The sequence below is a fragment of the Camponotus vicinus genome, unplaced genomic scaffold (assembly GCF_025532165.1).
Source record: "Camponotus vicinus isolate PSW18456_S1 unplaced genomic scaffold, iyCamVici1.0 SCAF_1, whole genome shotgun sequence".
NCBI classification, from domain to species: Eukaryota; Metazoa; Arthropoda; class Insecta; order Hymenoptera; family Formicidae; genus Camponotus; species Camponotus vicinus.
Window position 1 is genome coordinate 35,963,941 of NW_028141945.1, and position 17,999 is coordinate 35,981,939.

The following is a 17,999-nucleotide window of genomic DNA, read 5'->3' on the forward strand; positions in this document are numbered from 1 at the left end:
AGGCAAGGACGGGGGGAGGGGGGGAGAGGGAGTTTACGCGGACATCCGTGTCAGCCCGGTGACGGCCATTTTGCGAAAAACTTTCGATTTGTTTGCACACGCCGTAGCGAACCCGGAGGAACGACTAATACCGACGCGTATGTCCGGCATACCGCTTTCTCTCTCTCTCTCTCTCTCTCTCTCGCGGTCCATCCTCGTTTTATACGTCCGTCGCGTCGTATTCGTCAACGACCGAAAACTTTTCGGTATCCGATGGACCGGCGTTTCTACGCTCGAGACTCGCAAAAATTTCAACCAGAGTCGGAGCACGACCAAAGTACTCGTATCTGCGCGAATAATGACGCGGCGAGCTGCAAGTTTTTAGTCCGTCTCTCTCTCTCTCTCTTGAAATTGATATGCTAAATTGTTCAGATTCCAAAGACGACCGAGCGCAAATATTATTTGCACGCAATTTTGCTGTTGGACGTTGTCGTCACTGTCGGTATCGAGGCGATAATGCCTCCGGCGTAATGGAAAAAAACGGACGGTAATCAACGTCGATAAACTGCCGATGTGCGAGAGAGAGAGAGAGAGAACGTCGAGTCACTTTTTTATGTATACATTCGCGGAACAGACAAATCGGGAGCGCGTTGCGTTGCGTAAAGTCAAAGTGCCGCCGCCGCGAATGTCGGTCAGCGAAACGATCAAATCGGAACGCTAGGCCGCTTAATGACGATATAATTTCCATTTTGCCGGAATTGCCATTCATCGTGGGTGAGCGAGCGACGCGTAAAGACGATCGTAAAGGCGTGCGTAGACGATCAAAAATCATGACGGACGTATCTCGTTGCGAAGCTCGATAAAACGCATCGAGCGCGCATAACAATAGTAGTGACGAATAAGAGAGAGAGAGAGAGAGAGAAGAGAGCGCGCGAGAAAGAGAGATGGATTTGGTAAGAGGAACACGTAGAGCAACGTTTTAACGAGCCGTGATTTTCGTGCTCGCCTTTTCAAGATCCTTACGTAACGCGACTTAATTGCGAAGGAGCTATCGCGCCGGTTAATACGAGCGTGGAGGAGACGAGAGACATTCGAGGGGGATGCTTGGCGGCTTTAAACGCGGAGTAGCGGGGCCGCGAGCGAGGGGCGAAGGATGACGGAGGGAGAGGAGCAGGGGGGTGGAGCGGCGGAGAGGGAGCCGGCGCGGCGGGAAGAGAGTGGTGGGGGATCTCGCGATCTCTCCCCCCTATCGCTTGTTCGCCAGTCGCTTCGTAGCCGTTATCGCGACAGGTTCGTTCGCGACGCTCGGCCAACTTGACGCGTTGTCGCTCGACACTCTCGCCAGGGGGATCGACCCGGCGTCGTAATTTCGTCGAGAGAGGAACGTTCTTAAACGCACGCGAGTGTTGCTTCTTTTCGGAGTGACTCGAAAACATCTGCGCGCGCGCGCGCGCGCCCCGTCTCGCGTTTCGAGTAAACAATCGAGTGTGTACAGCGTGCCAGTGCGACGTATCCAGTGTTATTCGCGACGCCATCGAGAGGAGGCTGCGAGTTTCGAGTAAATATAGATCGCGATAAATTGAGGAACGTGTTCGTCGGCGGCGGAGGGGAGGGTGTGCGGTAGAAAATAATCTCGGCCGGTGTTTTTTCGGCGCGAGAGGTACGCCAACGCGCGACGGCGGCCGCGGCGGGCGCAATTTTTCCTGCCTTACCGACCGAAAAAAAAGGGCACGCCGCGCGTCGCTGGCGAAGAGACGCGACGGCCGTCGACGGGATCGTTGATCCTTGTGCGCGTCGCGCGTGACTCTCCGAATGAACGCAACGGCCTCCCGGCGACCCGGGAGAAATCCGACGACGATCATCCGCGTCGAGACAGCCGCGCACCGATGGGACGGTAGTGACGAATGAATCGGAGACCGCCGATGGATTTTCGGCGAGGAAACAGGGTGCTGCGGATCACGTTTACGAACGCACGTCACGGGACGACACGTCATCGCCGAGAGTGTCCATCGTAGCGGTCGCGGGATCCCCCGGCTATAATTCTAATAGTCTTTCCCGTTGTCGGCGTTTTTTCCGTTATCGGTTGTTGCTGGTTGTGTTGTTTGTTATTGTTATCGTTGAGAGGAGTGTCATATACGTACTCGTCGAGAAATAGTGTATCGCGTGACATGACGTGTTTTCGCGCGCTTTAAAAAAGTGGGCGCACATCGCCGCAGTGTATATGTGTGTGTGATATATATATATATATATATATATATATAAAAGTTGTTTCCTCGCTAAAGCGGGAAATCACGCAGGAAGGATGTATCCTAGCGCCGGAATCAACGCAGCCGCCGTGGCCGCCGCCGCTGCCAGGCATCCGGTGAGTAGTGATTGCTCAATTATCAATAACAATAATAATAACCTGTTTATTTATTCGCCGGTATCAACAATGGCATTCGGCGGATAAACTGCGTAACCGCAGTTGTGTGTGCGTAACCATTAAATAGCTATCGAATTTAATCGACGTAAATTCTCAGATCGAATAAATTATGTTGCAACGCTATCTCCCTCTCTTTCCCTCGAAATGCTCTCTCCGATGATGTAGCGGTAACGAGGCGGATATTTGACGGAGCGATTCGCGATCGTATCTCGAGGACGAATCGTTCGCTTCGATTTATAGCGACTTAAACTCATCGAACGTTTCGCTCGTTCCGCATTCTTTCTCTTTAGTTTTCTTTTTTTTTTTTTCGCGACCGCTGCTCCGGTTTATTTTACAGCACGTTGCATATTTAATGTACCGCCGCGTCGCGCCGGCGCGGCAGCGTCGCGCGAGCGCGACGATCTGATTTACGTTGGTAATTTACATCGCTGTTAACCCTGTTTAACCTCGTCCTTGATCGCGCGCCGCGTTTCTGACGCAGGTTATTCCGATCTCGTAAATTGTCGGTTTCTTTTACTTTTCGCGAGAAAAAGAAATAATTACGTTCGCGAGGCGAAACGCACGCTCGGACGAGCATTTCTTTTCTCCGCGAACGCGAGGTTTTTTCGTCGCGCGGTCTCGCGCTCGATCGCTCTCCCGTTACTCCGATCGGGCGATTTGCGCCTCGCAACACGATCCGTCGCCGGGCGAAACTTCTCGAGTTTCGGTCTGTCGAGGACGCGCTAATACGCGATTCCGATCGGCAGAAACGCTCGGACGTATATCGGATTTCGCGCGCTAGAGTTTCATCGATGCGTCGTATCGCGCGTTACGAGGAAAATCGTAACGTCGTCACGTCGCGGTGACGTAACGTAGATGCCACGTGCTCGTCGCGGTCGCACGTGTTGCGAAACGCTCGCCAATATCGAGCTACCGATAAGTAAAAGTGTAAGAGTACATTGAATATGTATTCGCGTATACGCACAAATACGCACACGCGCGCGCGTTATCTCACTCTCGGTCGCGCTTGGAAATATTCGGCGATACGAACGCGCGGAACAATCGCATTCGCCATCGTCCGACATTAGCCTCGCGACCGTGCGAAAAGCGTTTCGCCACGGTACGTCCGAGTCGTTGATCCGTGAATCGAGCGATTCGCTGTCCGCGGTCCGGACTTGGCGTCTGCGTTTAATGGCCCTGGTCGAGATAATGGCGACTTAGTCGTCGTCGTCGTCGTCGTCGTCGCGCACGACTCATCATCCGCCGCGAGACTGTCGGAGGATCGTTGCGTAGTCCCGTCACGTTCGCCGTTTCTCGGTTCTCTTTCTCGCACGACTCTCGTGTTGAACGTTTCGCCGACGATTACACAGGGTATTAACGCCTTTTTTTTTTCTTTCTTCTTCATCGCGACGCAACTCTCTCGCGCGTTAAAAACCCGTAACGACGCTCGCCGTAGAATGCTACGGACAAACAATTTTTTCGCGACTAGCGCGCGTTAATCGAGTCGAATTACTAACGCTCGCAAAACGTGACTCGTAGAAAGAGACACGGTGCGTATTTATCGGTCGTTATAAGCGATAATAGCTGTGACGTGCGACAGCAAAAGTCAAACGTCGTTTTATTCCGTGTCGTTAGCCCGAGAACAGGCGCCCAATGGTGAACATAATGAGAGCTTCGAAGAAAGGCTCAACCCCTAATAACAATATAATAATAATAGGTTTACGCCGGATGTGGCCAGGTAGTCTGGTAGCACGTGAAAGATGAAAAAGTCCCCTGAAAAGGATCGGTCTACAGTTTGCCGTGCGTATACCGGGAGTGTCTCGTAATATTTACAAAACGCACCGTACATGTTGATGACAGTTTTCTTTGTATTAAATATATTCTAAATGTATATTTTTTAAATTTTGTTTTAAATTTAAAAAATTTTTTTACTTTAAATTTTGTTTCATTGAAAACTAATATGACACTAACGTCGAATTATGCTTTTATACAATGTATAAAAATTACGCGTATTTAATCTTGTCTCGTGCATTCCATTAAACATTAAAAAATTGTATTTTATTTTTATTTGGAATTTTTACGGGTGTTCTTCCACGTGTATATTTAACGGCCATTTTCCCTATTAATCTTGAAGAAATTTGGAGCTGTTTTGAAAATATGTTCGCGCATCTCGTGTAATATTATGGGACCTACTAAAGAGCAGGTTAGGAATGATGGGGCGATGAGCGGCGATCCGTAACTAGCGGGAAAGGACGGACGGTGCGAAGCGCTTCGCTGACGTTAGTTAGTAGGGTACACGTTGCGAATGTCAACGGGGCGGGTGGACGGCGTTACACGCGTACACACGCGTACACGCGCGCATTAGACCGGACCTCGCCGTCGGGTTTACTACTCCCGTAAACTCCACGGCGCACGTTTGCGCAGGACCCCCGATTCGGTAAATATTGATACTTTTAATCGGTCTGTTTGCTCCGACACGCTGTTCAAATGCGTCTGAATGCGCGCAGCTGAAAAAACTCGCTTGCGCGCTCGTCAGCGCGTAAACCGGTCGTAGATTCCTTCTTCTCGCGTCTTCCTTATTTTTTAATTTATTCTCGTACGAGAGACGCGCGACGATATATACTGCTTAATTAGCGATATGTTAATCTTGGATTGCACACAAGCCGGCGATTTTCTCACGGCACGTACAAGAAGACGCGTAATACAGGAAGCTCTAGCACTGCTCGTCTAACGATCGCGCTACTCGTGTTGACCAGATCCTCGAAAATTCCCAAAGTGCCAAGAGTCGCGCGCGCGCGCAACTTTATAAATACCGCCTCGTTAAAAATTCAGATTCTTCCGTCGATAAATGCAGATTCTTTCTCGCTACCGTGACGGACTTAATTGAATTAGAATCCCCGTGTACATATCGGCGATATCCGGTGATATATGCAACATTGAAATTCGACTCGGCGAAATTACAGGGCGAGACCGCGCGCGATAAACGCGCGATGCGGTGCGAATATTCGACGGCGAGGACAGGGGGGGGGATCTCGGGACGATCCGGTCCAGCCTGTATCGTCCCGCGTCGGTAATTGCTCGTATTAAAATACGAGATCTAAACTGACGCGGATCGTCGCGCTACGCTTCGGCGCTCGGAGCTCGCGCGCGCACGGAGCGCTCGGAAATATGGAATCACGGTGATATCTTGAGCGTCACGTCGTCCATTATGCCGATGCGGCCAGTAAATTTCACGCATTATACTCCCATTATACGTTTCCTGGCCGAGCCGGATCGCGATCTCGTGCTCTCGCCCGACGTAATTACACGGTGCCGCGCTGCCGAATGGATGGAGAGGAACTCTGCGGCGGGATGTACGTCCTTACGTGTGTGTGTGTGCGTGTATATGTGTGCGAGCGGCACGGTGAGCAGCGACGGTTTTAATTTCCACTTTCCTTACCCTGCGCTTTCTCTTTCCCGCGGCGGTCTTATCGCGCAATAGCACATCTGCCGATGCTAACGCGTAACGCGCGAGGCGTTTACCGATTTTATCGCGTCTGTATTTACCTTTAGATACAATTATACGTTAATGTGCGGTGACCGCGTAGGAAGCGGTTTCGCGTGATACACGCAATCGATGATGGGCCGGGCGTGATGCCTGCCTTTCTCCCCTTCTCTCCCCCCTTCTCTCCTGCCGCGATCAACACGCTCGATACGACGAGCGATTTATCCCGTGTCTCTTTGCTCAACGACACGCTTTACGACGTAATAAATAATAATCGCTGATGCGCGATCCGAAAAAGAAAGGAAACACACACGCGTCACGATGATTAAATATGTCGCCAGAGTGTATAATTATTCGATCGTCGGCTGTTGTTACTAGGAAATTCTAAACGCGATTATTTCGCTGGTAAACGCGTAAGCGAAACGAGTGAATCGTACATTTTCAAGAATCTCTCTTGCCTACCTGAAATAATTTGTTACAGTAGTTAAACCCGAGTTGAGATTTTTCCCGAAGTAGACCCTAGCTTTTAAGATTTTTCCCGAAACTCTCAGAGGGTCAAATTGCTTTACTAAAAGATCGAAGAAGAGCCTAGTTGATAGGTTGACCGACCGACCGTTGTCATTATTTCCAATTTAGCTTCCTGCAGCTTTCTTTCGTTATCCGAATACACCCATTGTCTATGTTTCATTTTGACCCAAGCTCAAATTTACCTTAGGTCTTATCTCTGTGCAGATATAATTTCACGTCTAATTATCGCGACGTTCTTCTGCTCGAGATTAACGTACCATAAAAGATTCTCGTTACAGAAAAAGCCAACGTCACATTTGTCACGGAAACCATGTTTGAAATAGTCCCCGTTGCGGTTTTGCGGATACTCTGTATACGCATAAAGCGGTAAATACGGCTTGGTATCTGCAGGTAGTAGGAAGTAAAAAGAAAGTCCGAGAGAACCTCGTCGAGAGGTCCCTTCGGACCTCTCGGATCCATTCGTACGAGAGAATGGCACTAATTGGCGTTAGACTTGGCAGTTTGTCGTGTTTTTCCCTTCTCGTCTCTTCCTTTTTCCATCTCCCGCTGTTTTCACATTGAGCAGCATATCGATAAATGTCTGTTCAAGATTTCGTGACCACGTATCTTTTTTTTCCTTTCTCTCTTTCCTTTGTCTTTATCGATGACGAAAAGATTAGGTTTCATTTGATAAATTGTTGATCAAAGGATTAGATAATAGATTTGAAAGTTCACTAAATCGAGCATCATTGCATTATTCAACATAATAATAAAATATTCTATTCTCGTGCATGTATATACATTAAGTGTACTTTAAATTGTCCACTGTGTTTGAATAATTTTGAATCCACTTTTTTTTCAACGAAATTATCGACGGAGACAAAGGTTATCACAATTTTCTAATTTTCAACGATATATATCTCTATAATTTCGTTGGGAAAAAATGGATTTCAAATTAATCAAACATAATAGACACTTTACAAAAAATTTATAATTTTATTTGTTTCTCAAAAAAGTTTTAGCTTTTTCAAAAAGCCTTTTGTTTCAAAATCATATATTTATGATTAAAAAATTATGAGTGTCCCGATACATATTTTTACAAAGGAAATGTTGACTAAATAAAGTCCTTAGCGAAAGAACATCCTGTGCAGAGACTAACGCGTTCTATCGACAGCTATTGCAGTTATTCGATGTTATCCACTATCGTGTGTCTTTTGATATCTTCGATTTTTCAACGAGCAGAAATACAAGAGCGAGCAAGAGAAAGAGAAGAGAGAGAGAGAGCGAAAGAGGTCGTGACCGTGCGACGACACCGTCTCCTCTGCCCTGCGGCCAATCATCTTACAGCCCCGACGAATGGAGAATTGACACGTAAACGCCAACGGAATTATTCACCGCTAATGGGAAGATGAATGCTATGGATAAATTTGCGAACGGGTATTACTACCCGACCATTAGACGCTCGCTATGGATTACGTCGGAATAATCGAGTTTGTTGGTAGCATCTCTCTCCCTCTCTTTCTCTATCTAACCATCTACCCAACTACCTATCGATCGTTGTCGATGCAACGCTTTTTCGAATTGAGCCACATAGAATGGTAAATCGCGAAAGTTTGCAGTCGTAAAAAGTTTGGACAAGTGGTGGGAATTGTAAACCGTCAACTGGAAGAGAATTTTATCGACTAGAAATAAATTGTAGAATTTTCACATATTATCTGCAATTCTGAAAATTTATAATTGAAGCAAATTAGCATTGAATTTATCGAGAATCGTTTCAATTGCGGGAAATTGGCGATACCGAAAACGTTAATGCAAAAACTCTCGTGAAAAGGCGCAAATCGTATCGAGCGTATAACGAATAACGTTAGGAACACTTATATCCCACGAATGGTTGAGCGACCCTTACGTTTCCGCTCGTGTCTTCTCCCTGGTATCGTAACACACGAGTGGACGAACATCCCTATTATTTTCCACGAGATCGTCCATGACCACCCCAGTCGTCGTAGTCGCTCCCTCTTTGCGATCGTCTGTAATTTTTCGGCCAGGCGAGACGAAGCGAGACGCTCGTCTCGTCCCCTCGAGGGCTTCTGGGCGTTAAGCCGAATTAACATAAGAGAGTGTGTGCAAACACGGAGAGTCGGTAGAGCGAGGTGGAAGGCAGTGGGAGAGACATACTGGGTGAGAAGAGAGAGGAGGGGAGGTGCAAGCGAGAGACAAACGGAAGGAGAAGGAGAGAGAACACGATGGGAACACGTGTCCCACACGGAGATAGTTAATTACTCGTTTGTGCTACGCCGAGTCGGAGTCATCTGGAAGCGAGACGGGACGAATATCGCGCGGGATAGACGAAGATGGACGATGTATCGAGGGGAACGCGCGCGCGGGAGTGAATACACACGAGGGAGAGAGACGCGATGCGGGCGAGGGAGCAGGATGGCGCATTCCTGTTTCATCGGACCCGTTGAGACCCATGCTTGTCACGAAGGTGGGGTGGGTGGCAGGCTGTAGGCGCACGCGAGAGAGAGACGAAAAACGAGGATGAGGTTAATGATATACACGCCGGCTACCGTATACTACCGTCTCGAGCCGCTCGTCCGCGGCTACCATCCTTTCGTCTTTTCCTTCCTTTTTTTCCACTCGTCGTTCTCGCGCGCTCTTCGTTATTCGCTTTCTCCGTTTAGTACTTTTTGTATATACGCTACGATATCTTGTATTTTTTATATTTACATCGTGTATTTTATACAGACAATATAACGCCAATATTTTTGAACAAGAAGAGAATACTAGAGGGTACTAGATGCGCATGGTTTCGTCGCGTAAAAATTGTTCTCTGTTTTTCATAAAGCGAAGCATTCTTCTTGCTGTAAAGAGATTGACTTCTTCCTTTGAAATATGAGAAGCTACAAAATAGGAGAAGCGGTTTCCTGTGTAGAGTTCTGTACCAGGTATTACGAAGTCGGCCCGCGGGGATAGTGATAGAGAAATAAAAAAAAGGGATAAAGAGTTGAGTCGCGCAGTCGGGATCTACATTAGCTATAGCTTGTTCGCAGATAAAGGTCGACTACGCTCTTAAAAACGCTCGGTCGACCGTCGAGAGATAGCTTCGATAATGGCTCGACAACCCGGAGACATCAGGGAGACATTCTTTTCTCCGCTCTTCTTCGTTCCACCGCATTCGTTTCGTTTTTCGACTTGTATTCGATCGCCGGAGGGAAGCAACGAGTCTGTCCTCTCTTCCTCTCTTTCTTTGCCGGACCGGACCGGGCATAGAAAAACGATTAATGCGAAAACGAAGCTTTCGGAGCGCATCGAATTGAACGCAGTTGACTCGTGAGTGGCCCCGCCGCGTGTATCGATAAAAAATCATTTACTTCTTACGATTGCACGACATATGGTCTTGTAGCTCTTTTCTTGCGTCTTTTTTTTTGTCAATTTTATAGAACGTGTTAATGTATTCAAAATTCCATAAATTTTTTCCTACTCTTTTTTTCGCTCTTCTTTCCGATTCTACTAATTTCTTACTCGCGAGTATTTCCATGAATATTTTTTCTCTCGCCGAAAATCATCGATTGTCACTTTCAATTCGATCGGGGTGCGCGTTATGACTCAGCGTGATCGCGCATTTATGATCCACGATACAGACGGCCAGGGGTGTTCGCAAGAGCGGCGATTAGAATCGCAATTTAGATGCTCTCGAGAGATGTGGCCGCGTGCTCGGATTTCATTGCCTCGTCGCACGAGGGTAGCAGACAACACAACAAGGGGTGCCACTCGTCCTCCACCCTCGGTTGTCGGCGTGGGTAACGAGATTATCGTGAAAAGGGAGCGGTAAGAGAGTCGGTGGTCGTCCTCGTCCTTAGAAATTTCATTTTGACGTTACTGGCTGCGCCGCGATGCGCGGGATGTCGTAAAAAGAGGGGGAAAAAGCCGGTAATATCGGGCCCCGGGAGATCGCAAGGGGGCGGCATTGTCGCGAGTGTCGAAAGCGAAAGAGGGTACGTAGGTACGATCCCATCTTCCCCTCTTTTCTCGCCTGACTCCTGCCCCGGCGTTCAGTTTGGCGGTAATTATAACATATTCCCGCGATCTTTCCCCTAGGTCCCGAGGGAGACGACCCTCGTGTTACAGATTCCCCGTCGAGTATTACGCGACGCCCTCGAGGACCGTTGATATTACGAGAGGCGCGATGCTCTATCGAGAGAGAAAAAAAAAAGGACAGTTCGACTATCGCAAAATATTAAAAATTCACAGAGAAGTTGCGGCGTCAAGTTTGATATTAATTCGACTTATTCGCGCGTGTATCTATAAGATGACTGTTCTGTTGACAATGCGGGATGAGAATGCCTCGATAGAATCAATCTGCAAAAAAACTGCGAAGCGAGAAAGAAAAAAGAGAGAGAAGGAGAAAATGACGAGCGTTTTACGTAAGGGTGAATCGTTCTCGGGGAGAGCAGCTCGTAAAAGGGCGGTACCGTGAACGGCAGACAGGGGATGGAGAGGAGGGCGAGAACGGGGTTTATGACTGTAACAGATTAGGTGGCCGAACTGCCAGGGTGGCTCCCGCCGTGCTTCCTATTATCGCCGGAGCTTTTGTAGCGCCGTCGCTTTTGTCGAAGTCCCCTTCCCTTCCCTTCTCTTTCTTCTTCTCCTGCTCACGTTTCTACCGGCAACCGAGCGTACCAGACGATGAAAGGGAGACGAGGAGAGCAAACGGTTGTTCCGGGGAGTTGGGAGAGGCGACAGCAGCAGCGGGCCACGACAGTTGGCCGATATTTGAGCTCCCTTTGTGTCGTTAAAGTACCACGCGCGGCTCATTCGCGCAGTCCGACAGAGTTTTCTCGTGGCGCTTTTATCTACCATCGTAGTTTTTCTTCTCTCGCCCGAGAATCTCTCTCTCTCTCTCTCTTTCCGTCTCTTTCTCTCGCCTTCAACGAGGTCGAGAGCCGGTCGAGGATGAGAAGCGCAGAGGAAAAAGACTCTCTCTCCCCGAGGTTCAACTAGTAATTACCTGGTCTACTCAGAACGGCCGAATCATAGCTCTCGGGCCCTTTGTTTGCCCGCGGCTTCTGTTCGCTTAATCTTTATGCCTCCCTTTTTTCGTATGCTCTTTTTTTTCATCGTTCTCGCTTCTCCATCGCTCTGTTATCTCGTGTTTCACCTCGAGCCTGTCACGTCTAACATTTCTTTTTATGCCGTACCCGACGTAATATCCGCAAAATACAACAGGATACAGCAGCGGTTCTTAACTTTTTGATCTCTGTGCGCGACAACTATATATTACCACTGCTGTATACTCTCTTTATTATCGCGCTGACAAATCCGTAATCGCATTTTGCCAATTTCTTTTGTATCCGCACACTTGACTTTTTTTCTTCCGTTGAAAACGCATTAAGCGATTTTTGGCGCGATCGCGTTTCAAAAGGAGGACGTCGGTTTCGATAGAGAGCAGTCATGCCAACATTTGCCAACGGTAAAACGGAGTGTATAAACGTCAGCATCCGCGTGTTATTAAGTTAAGTCCCCTGTGCAACGATCTCTGGCGTGCACAGCTGGTTGTCATCGTTGTCGTCGTCGTGGTCGTGGTTGTCGCGTCGTGCGCACGCGAGACGCCATGCAAAGCATTCGAGTGTAAATACATCAGCGTTTGAGGGAGGAAGAGAGAGAGAGAGAGAGAGACGAGGAGAAGACCGTGTATACGAGAAGAGAGAGGCGAGAGGGTGGCACTTATTCACATATTCAGCGCCGTGTCGGTGTGACGTTATTTCGCGAGAGCGCCGATCGTATCGCCTTAATTGCTCGCCGGGTTAAACTACCGCGGTCGCCTCTTATCGAGCGATCTGCACGAGTGCCTGCCTATGTCGGGACAGAGAATCGCGCGTATATTCGCGTCAGGTGTTTGCGGCTCGCTTGGCGTCATCGCGGGCTACGCGGCCGGTTAGATTGACGCATGTAAAAGAACATGTATTATAGATACATCGCTGGCACAGATTACCGTCTTGCCTCGTGAAATAGCATCTTGCGCCACAATGCTTTTATTAACCACGCTCTGTATACGCTAACTCTATATCCCTTCCTCCCGCGCCCCTCGTAACTTTAAGTAGACGGTTTAGCGAGAATTACACGCGAGACTGCGCGAGTCTCAATTTAACAGTAGAAACGCTCGTTCCTTCTCGAGATCTGCCTTCGTTTCTGGTACATTAAAGAATGTTATTTCTTCCGTTTGCGCGCTTTAGAAATTTCTATTCATTTTTTCAAGTAGAAAATACACACAGCGTACGTACGCGGCGAGATTTACCGCGACGTGCGTACGTGTAAGATTGCGCGAGTCGCACGACGACGGGATGTATAGCTCGCGTCGGAGTAATGGTTAACGAGAGTAGAATGAAATGCATGCGCCGCGGTGGCGCAGCGCAATTTCAGCATAGCGAAGAATTACGTGCGCGAAAATCGTCTCGTTTCGCGATAGACTCGCTTTCGCGCGCGATGCGGGATGCGCGTCGCGCCGCCTCGCGCTATCATTATTCTATGCATTATTTATGTCATTCCCGGTGTGCCGAGTACAATGTGGGTCTACGAATCAAAATGCATTGCTTATGCAAATAGCGGTCGTGCCCCGCAGTCTCGGGGCGAATTCGCAGTCTGCTACGGGGAATAATCATAATGATCAATAAGATACAACCGCTTGTACGTCCGTTGCCCTCTCTCCCTGCTTCGTGTATTCTCACTCCGCACCTCATGCAAATCTTGAGGCGTATTGTCTGGCGATATTACAGGAATTGTTATCGCGTTGCATAATTTCGGTATTCGATCGTGCTCGGGTTTGCCGAGCGAGCGAGCGAGCTCGGCAATCGGTTTGCATGTATACCCGCGGCATCGATTTCCGTATCGTTTTTCGTCCAATTTCTTGATGCGGAAATTGTAAAAATTGCATCAATCGGAGCTCATTACATCGTCGATCGCGGTTGATTATCCTGCGCGCGCGATATCAGATATTCCGGAGGAAATTCAGATTACGGTACTTAAACCGTTACGAGATGAAGCGCGTTTCAATATCTACTCCTCTGCCGCGCGCGATATTTCGACGATATTTCGCGACCAGTGGTCTCTCTCTCTCTCTCTCTCTCTCTCTCTCTCTCTTTCACGGAATAACGGAAGGTGGTACAGAGGGAGGTTCGCTTATAGGGCGAACGCGGTCGGTTCTGGTCGCCGGGTGGTTTTGGAATCCGCGCCACGAGTCGGTGGTTTTGCGGTACGACGAAAACCACCGACCCTCTCTCGAAGCTCTTCCCGTCCGTTCTCCCTCTGTTTGCGTCGTTCTTTTGCGTAATCCCGCCATGGCTTAGCGAGTTTCTCACGAGAGTCTCTAAGTAAAGACGAGTACACCCGGCCACCGACTCTCAGGACCGCCATCTCTTTGATTAGCGAGCTACATCGGATGTTGCCGGTGATACAAATTGCTGTTTCTCTCGAGTGTTGCGTTGTAAAAGTAACTAATCGAAATTAATTCCACCATCTTGTTCTTGGCAACAAATTACAATGACATTTTTAACAGTAGCTTTATAGTTTTTTAATCAAATTGACATGTAAATGGAAACATGTCAAGCATCTAGAAATTTTTAATATTGTAAATTATAAATAGAGGAGACAAGAGCAAGTTTGGAACATTTTCGCCCCCGGAGGATATCTCAGGAAATAGGCATGCGTCCGATTAATCCAGCAGCATTTGAATTTGCATTAGACGTACTAATGCAAGTCCGTTTAGCGTAGCTCGAGATGAGCAAATGTTCTTGGCACTTGAGCGCGCGCGTGCCTGGTGTTTGGTTACGGATTTGATCTCACAGGCGGGGACACCGTAGAGAGCAGTTAACCTGTCCGATAATACGTGCCGATAATCAGGCATCTAGTGGATGACGGACGGCGCGATCGATGGAGGTAACGTAATTAGACGCGGCGATACGCGCCACTTAAGCGTACTTGAGTGGCTGCAAACGCAACCGATTGGGTCTAGTTGCCGTTAGCGTGGCCGGGTCGTCGTCTCCCTCCTCCCCCTCCCCCCGTCGCCGGCCGCAGGGGCAGTAACGTTGCCCGTAAACGGCGACGTTGCCCGTCGTCGGCTTTAACGAACGTCCATTGAGCGGCCTCCTCGCTCCATTGAGCCGTTCGCGATAATATATTGCGAAACGCGGCAATCCGGTATGATGCCGGCCCTCCGCGTATTAAATGTCGCGCGAGACTCGAAAAGCAATAAAAGCGCGATCGTTGCGCTTTAATGTCAATTCTTGTTCGTCGTTATCCGGATCTGGCTATCGCGTTTTCACGCTCTTGTCGGGACGCGCGCGCGCGCGCCCCGGCTCTCGATCGCGCGGAAAATAAAAAAAGCGCGGCGTGCGGGCAGAGGGACGGGGATGATGATGCGGGAGAGGAGGCTATCGGATAATTAAATCGGCCGCGACACGTAAAGGACACTGATTGACGTGCACGACGGCTACGTTCTCTCATTATTCGTCGAAACGACATAATTCGCGCGCTTCGCTTTTCGACGGACGCTAAACCGCGTCGCACGCCCGCCGCTCGCTTGCTTTCCCGTCTCTCGTCGATGCGAAAGGCCATCGGTCGCTAGCCTCATTCGATTAAATCGTAAAAAAAAAAAAACGATAAATGTTTCGCAAACAATCCCAGAGGGAAAAATATCCCTTTTTTTGGTCTCTATCGACAAGACGTCACTGCATTTGTATATCGTATATTATAATATTAAAAATATTATGTTTTCGATATGTCTATATTTTTATCATAGCTATTTGTCAAGTCATAATATCAGAAGGCATAATATATAAGAATTATGAGTGCGATTAATTTAAAAAAAATTATTTTACTGCTAATTTTGATTCTGATGGAGTCACATTTTTGCTATATCAATCTGTTAACGAGCTGCACTGGAAAGTGGTAAGCTGCACGTCGCGGTCTGACGCTCGTTGCTCCGTTCCGCAGGAGCGGAAGCTGATGAATTAATTGGATTGACCGTCGTGACTTGTCGCATACAAATTGGATCAGCGATTTTGCTGCGATCAGCTGTTCGCCAATTCGCGTTAAGTTCGCTCTTTCGTTCATTAACATTCGATAAATGAGAGAGAATTTCTACTCTCGTGATGTTGCGTTTAAAAAAGTCGCTCGCGGGGAATGTTGTACGTGTATGCGCTTGTACGTTTGCAAGCAAGCACGCAAGTAAGCGAAATGTATAGAGTCTTGTTTAGCCCATTCCGGGTTTCAGCCGTTTAAAGATATTGCACGCCTGGCCGCGCAAATCCTCGGCCTAATTTAAACATACACGTGTGATAATGTACACGTCGGGAGAAAAGTCCGACTCGAATCCATGAAGATTAATAAAACATGTTGCGGTGACTATAGTATACAAGCTACAAGACCTTCCCTAACTGCACAGCAAGAGATAAAAAATAGTACAGAGATTGGAAATATGTTTCCAATAAGATAATATAATAATTTTTTTACAAATGTAACAAAAATAATGTGAGAGATTTATACATGTAATAAAAAGAGGTATATCGGTTTGTTGAAAATTTATATTTATATATATTTTTTTTTTCCGTTATCATTTGTTCGGACCGTATCGCGTGGACTGACCGATGTCACGTACAAGTCATTAGCGCAATAATGCGTCCGGGAGTTGATTTTTATTTTACGAGTTTTGGCACGATTTTCATTACGCGGTCGCGATCGTCGGCAAATCGTTAGCGAGTTCCTGCACGAAACACCGCGATTCCGGCATTCTTTGGCCGCCGTGGAATCTAGATCGTGCGACGCGCGAGAACGATCGGACGGGGGAAAGAGAGAAAGGGAGAGGGGAGCTATTCCGGCTTTTACGAGGCCATAGTGGCGTATCCGTTTTGCGGGGCACGACGTGCAAAACGATCGATAACACGCTCGTAACGTTATTACTAACAGGTATACGGAGGTGGGTAGCACCGGTAATAATGTGGCTTTTACGCTCGTGGGCGCTGATACAGCAGCTACCAAAGTCAGTCTGCATTTACTACAGCATACACCGCGACAAAAAGAGATAGCGCACCTTGCGATATTATTTTATAATTGAGATTGATGTAAATAATGAACCTTGAAACGCACTTCAATAGAGATGAAAAACATCAGAGAAAGTTTAAAATCGTTGTTGTTTTTCATATCTAGTTTTAATATTTCTAAATTGTTTTTTTTATTGTTTATCTAAATTGTTTATCTAAAAATTATACATATATATATATATATATATATATATATATTTATTTATTTAAATAATTTTTTTTAAATAGTGATGATGAATAAACAACAAACTTATGTAAGTCGTAACGATTATTGAGATCATAAAAGTGTAGGATTAAAGAATAATGTTTGCGACATGACATGCTACTTTTAAATCATTACTAAAGTTGTTTTTATTCAGATAGTTGAGTACAAGTTCAATCCTTAAACTCAAAAGTAAATAGCAGCGAGGTCGCTTTGTATAATAGCATGGTTTTAAAGGTTTTCCCTTCTAGATAAGAAACTGTGAAGTTTAGAAATAAGTTTTACGTCATCCTCTATATCGTTATATTTATGTTTCGTAAGTACATGATGCGATACGATAAAAGATTCAATTATTTACAAATAGACACTCAGCGTAAATAGAATAATTGTAAACATATTAAAGAGATTGAGATTTATAATATACGCAATTAGTATATCATGTATCAAAGTTTCTGTATAAAAGATACCAAAAGATTGGAAAATCAAAGTTATTATCTGGCGAAAGCCTGTAAACATGATCAAATTTTATTAGTACAAGAACAAAAATAGTTGATAACAATAAACGAAGAAAAAATGTGTAGGTTACAATTTAAAAACAAATAAAAAAAGGTTAAAAAAGAAAACATTTTAATACCTCCATGAGCGGTTTCTTTGTCGTGATGTCTAAGTGGCAATATTTTTTTTGTTTGACCCAGTATATGGATTTGGAGTTACCTGCGGGACATTGAAGTCTCCCAAATAAATTTTAGGATATTATGGGCTTTAATGGCGTTAAGGGATTGCGGTACATTGATACATTTAACGATTTTTTTTTGTTACAGGGTCCACCGCAACCTGGACAGCCGTTTAAATTTTCTGTTGGCGAATCCTGCGATCGTATCAAGGAGGAATTCAATTTCTTGCAGGCTCAATACCACAGGTATCCTCCTTTTTTCACTATTCACAAACTTCGTTAACTACAATCAATCGGGGATGTACGTAATATTTTAACTTTATTTAACAAGAGTAAAACGAGATAAAATTAATTTGTCACAATTATTCAATGCTGACTATAATTAAATCATATAATTATAATAAACGTACGTCTCCGTTATATCTGAAATCTCTTTACCGACGTAAATTTTTGTACAATTTCTTTTTCTTGTATAAATTGCGCGACGATATATTTAATTCCGATTAATTTATCGAAGCAACAATCGTGGATACTTTTGAGCGAGTCGAGATATCGACGCAACCTGTCCTAAAATTTACGCCGGTCTCGCTTTTAGCAAAATTACCGGATTCCCGTTTTCTCAGCGAAATTACACATTTTCCTGGATAGTTGAGCGCGAT

The 17,999-nt window shown here is 46.5% G+C and overlaps 1 protein-coding gene across 8 annotated transcripts in view; it reads left to right on the top strand.

Moving 5' to 3' along the window:
* The first annotated feature begins 1,194 nt into the window (after nt 1-1,194).
* The window catches only part of LOC145964277 (transducin-like enhancer protein 4), a 66,463-nt gene continuing 49,658 nt past the window's right edge, over nt 1,195-17,999 (top strand). For 5 of the 8 annotated variants that reach the window (XR_014436403.1, XM_083086866.1, XM_083086859.1 and 2 more), the window contains exons 1-2: nt 1,195-2,341; nt 17,489-17,586. Coding sequence is in view for 6 of the 8 variants with exons in the window: in XM_083086866.1 (XP_082942992.1) it covers nt 2,282-2,341; nt 17,489-17,586 (158 nt within the window). In the remaining 2 variants the exon portion in view is untranslated. The remainder of the gene's footprint in view (nt 2,342-17,488; nt 17,587-17,999) is intronic. The other 3 variants (XM_083086928.1, XM_083086878.1, XM_083086901.1) reach the window with 2 other exon arrangements.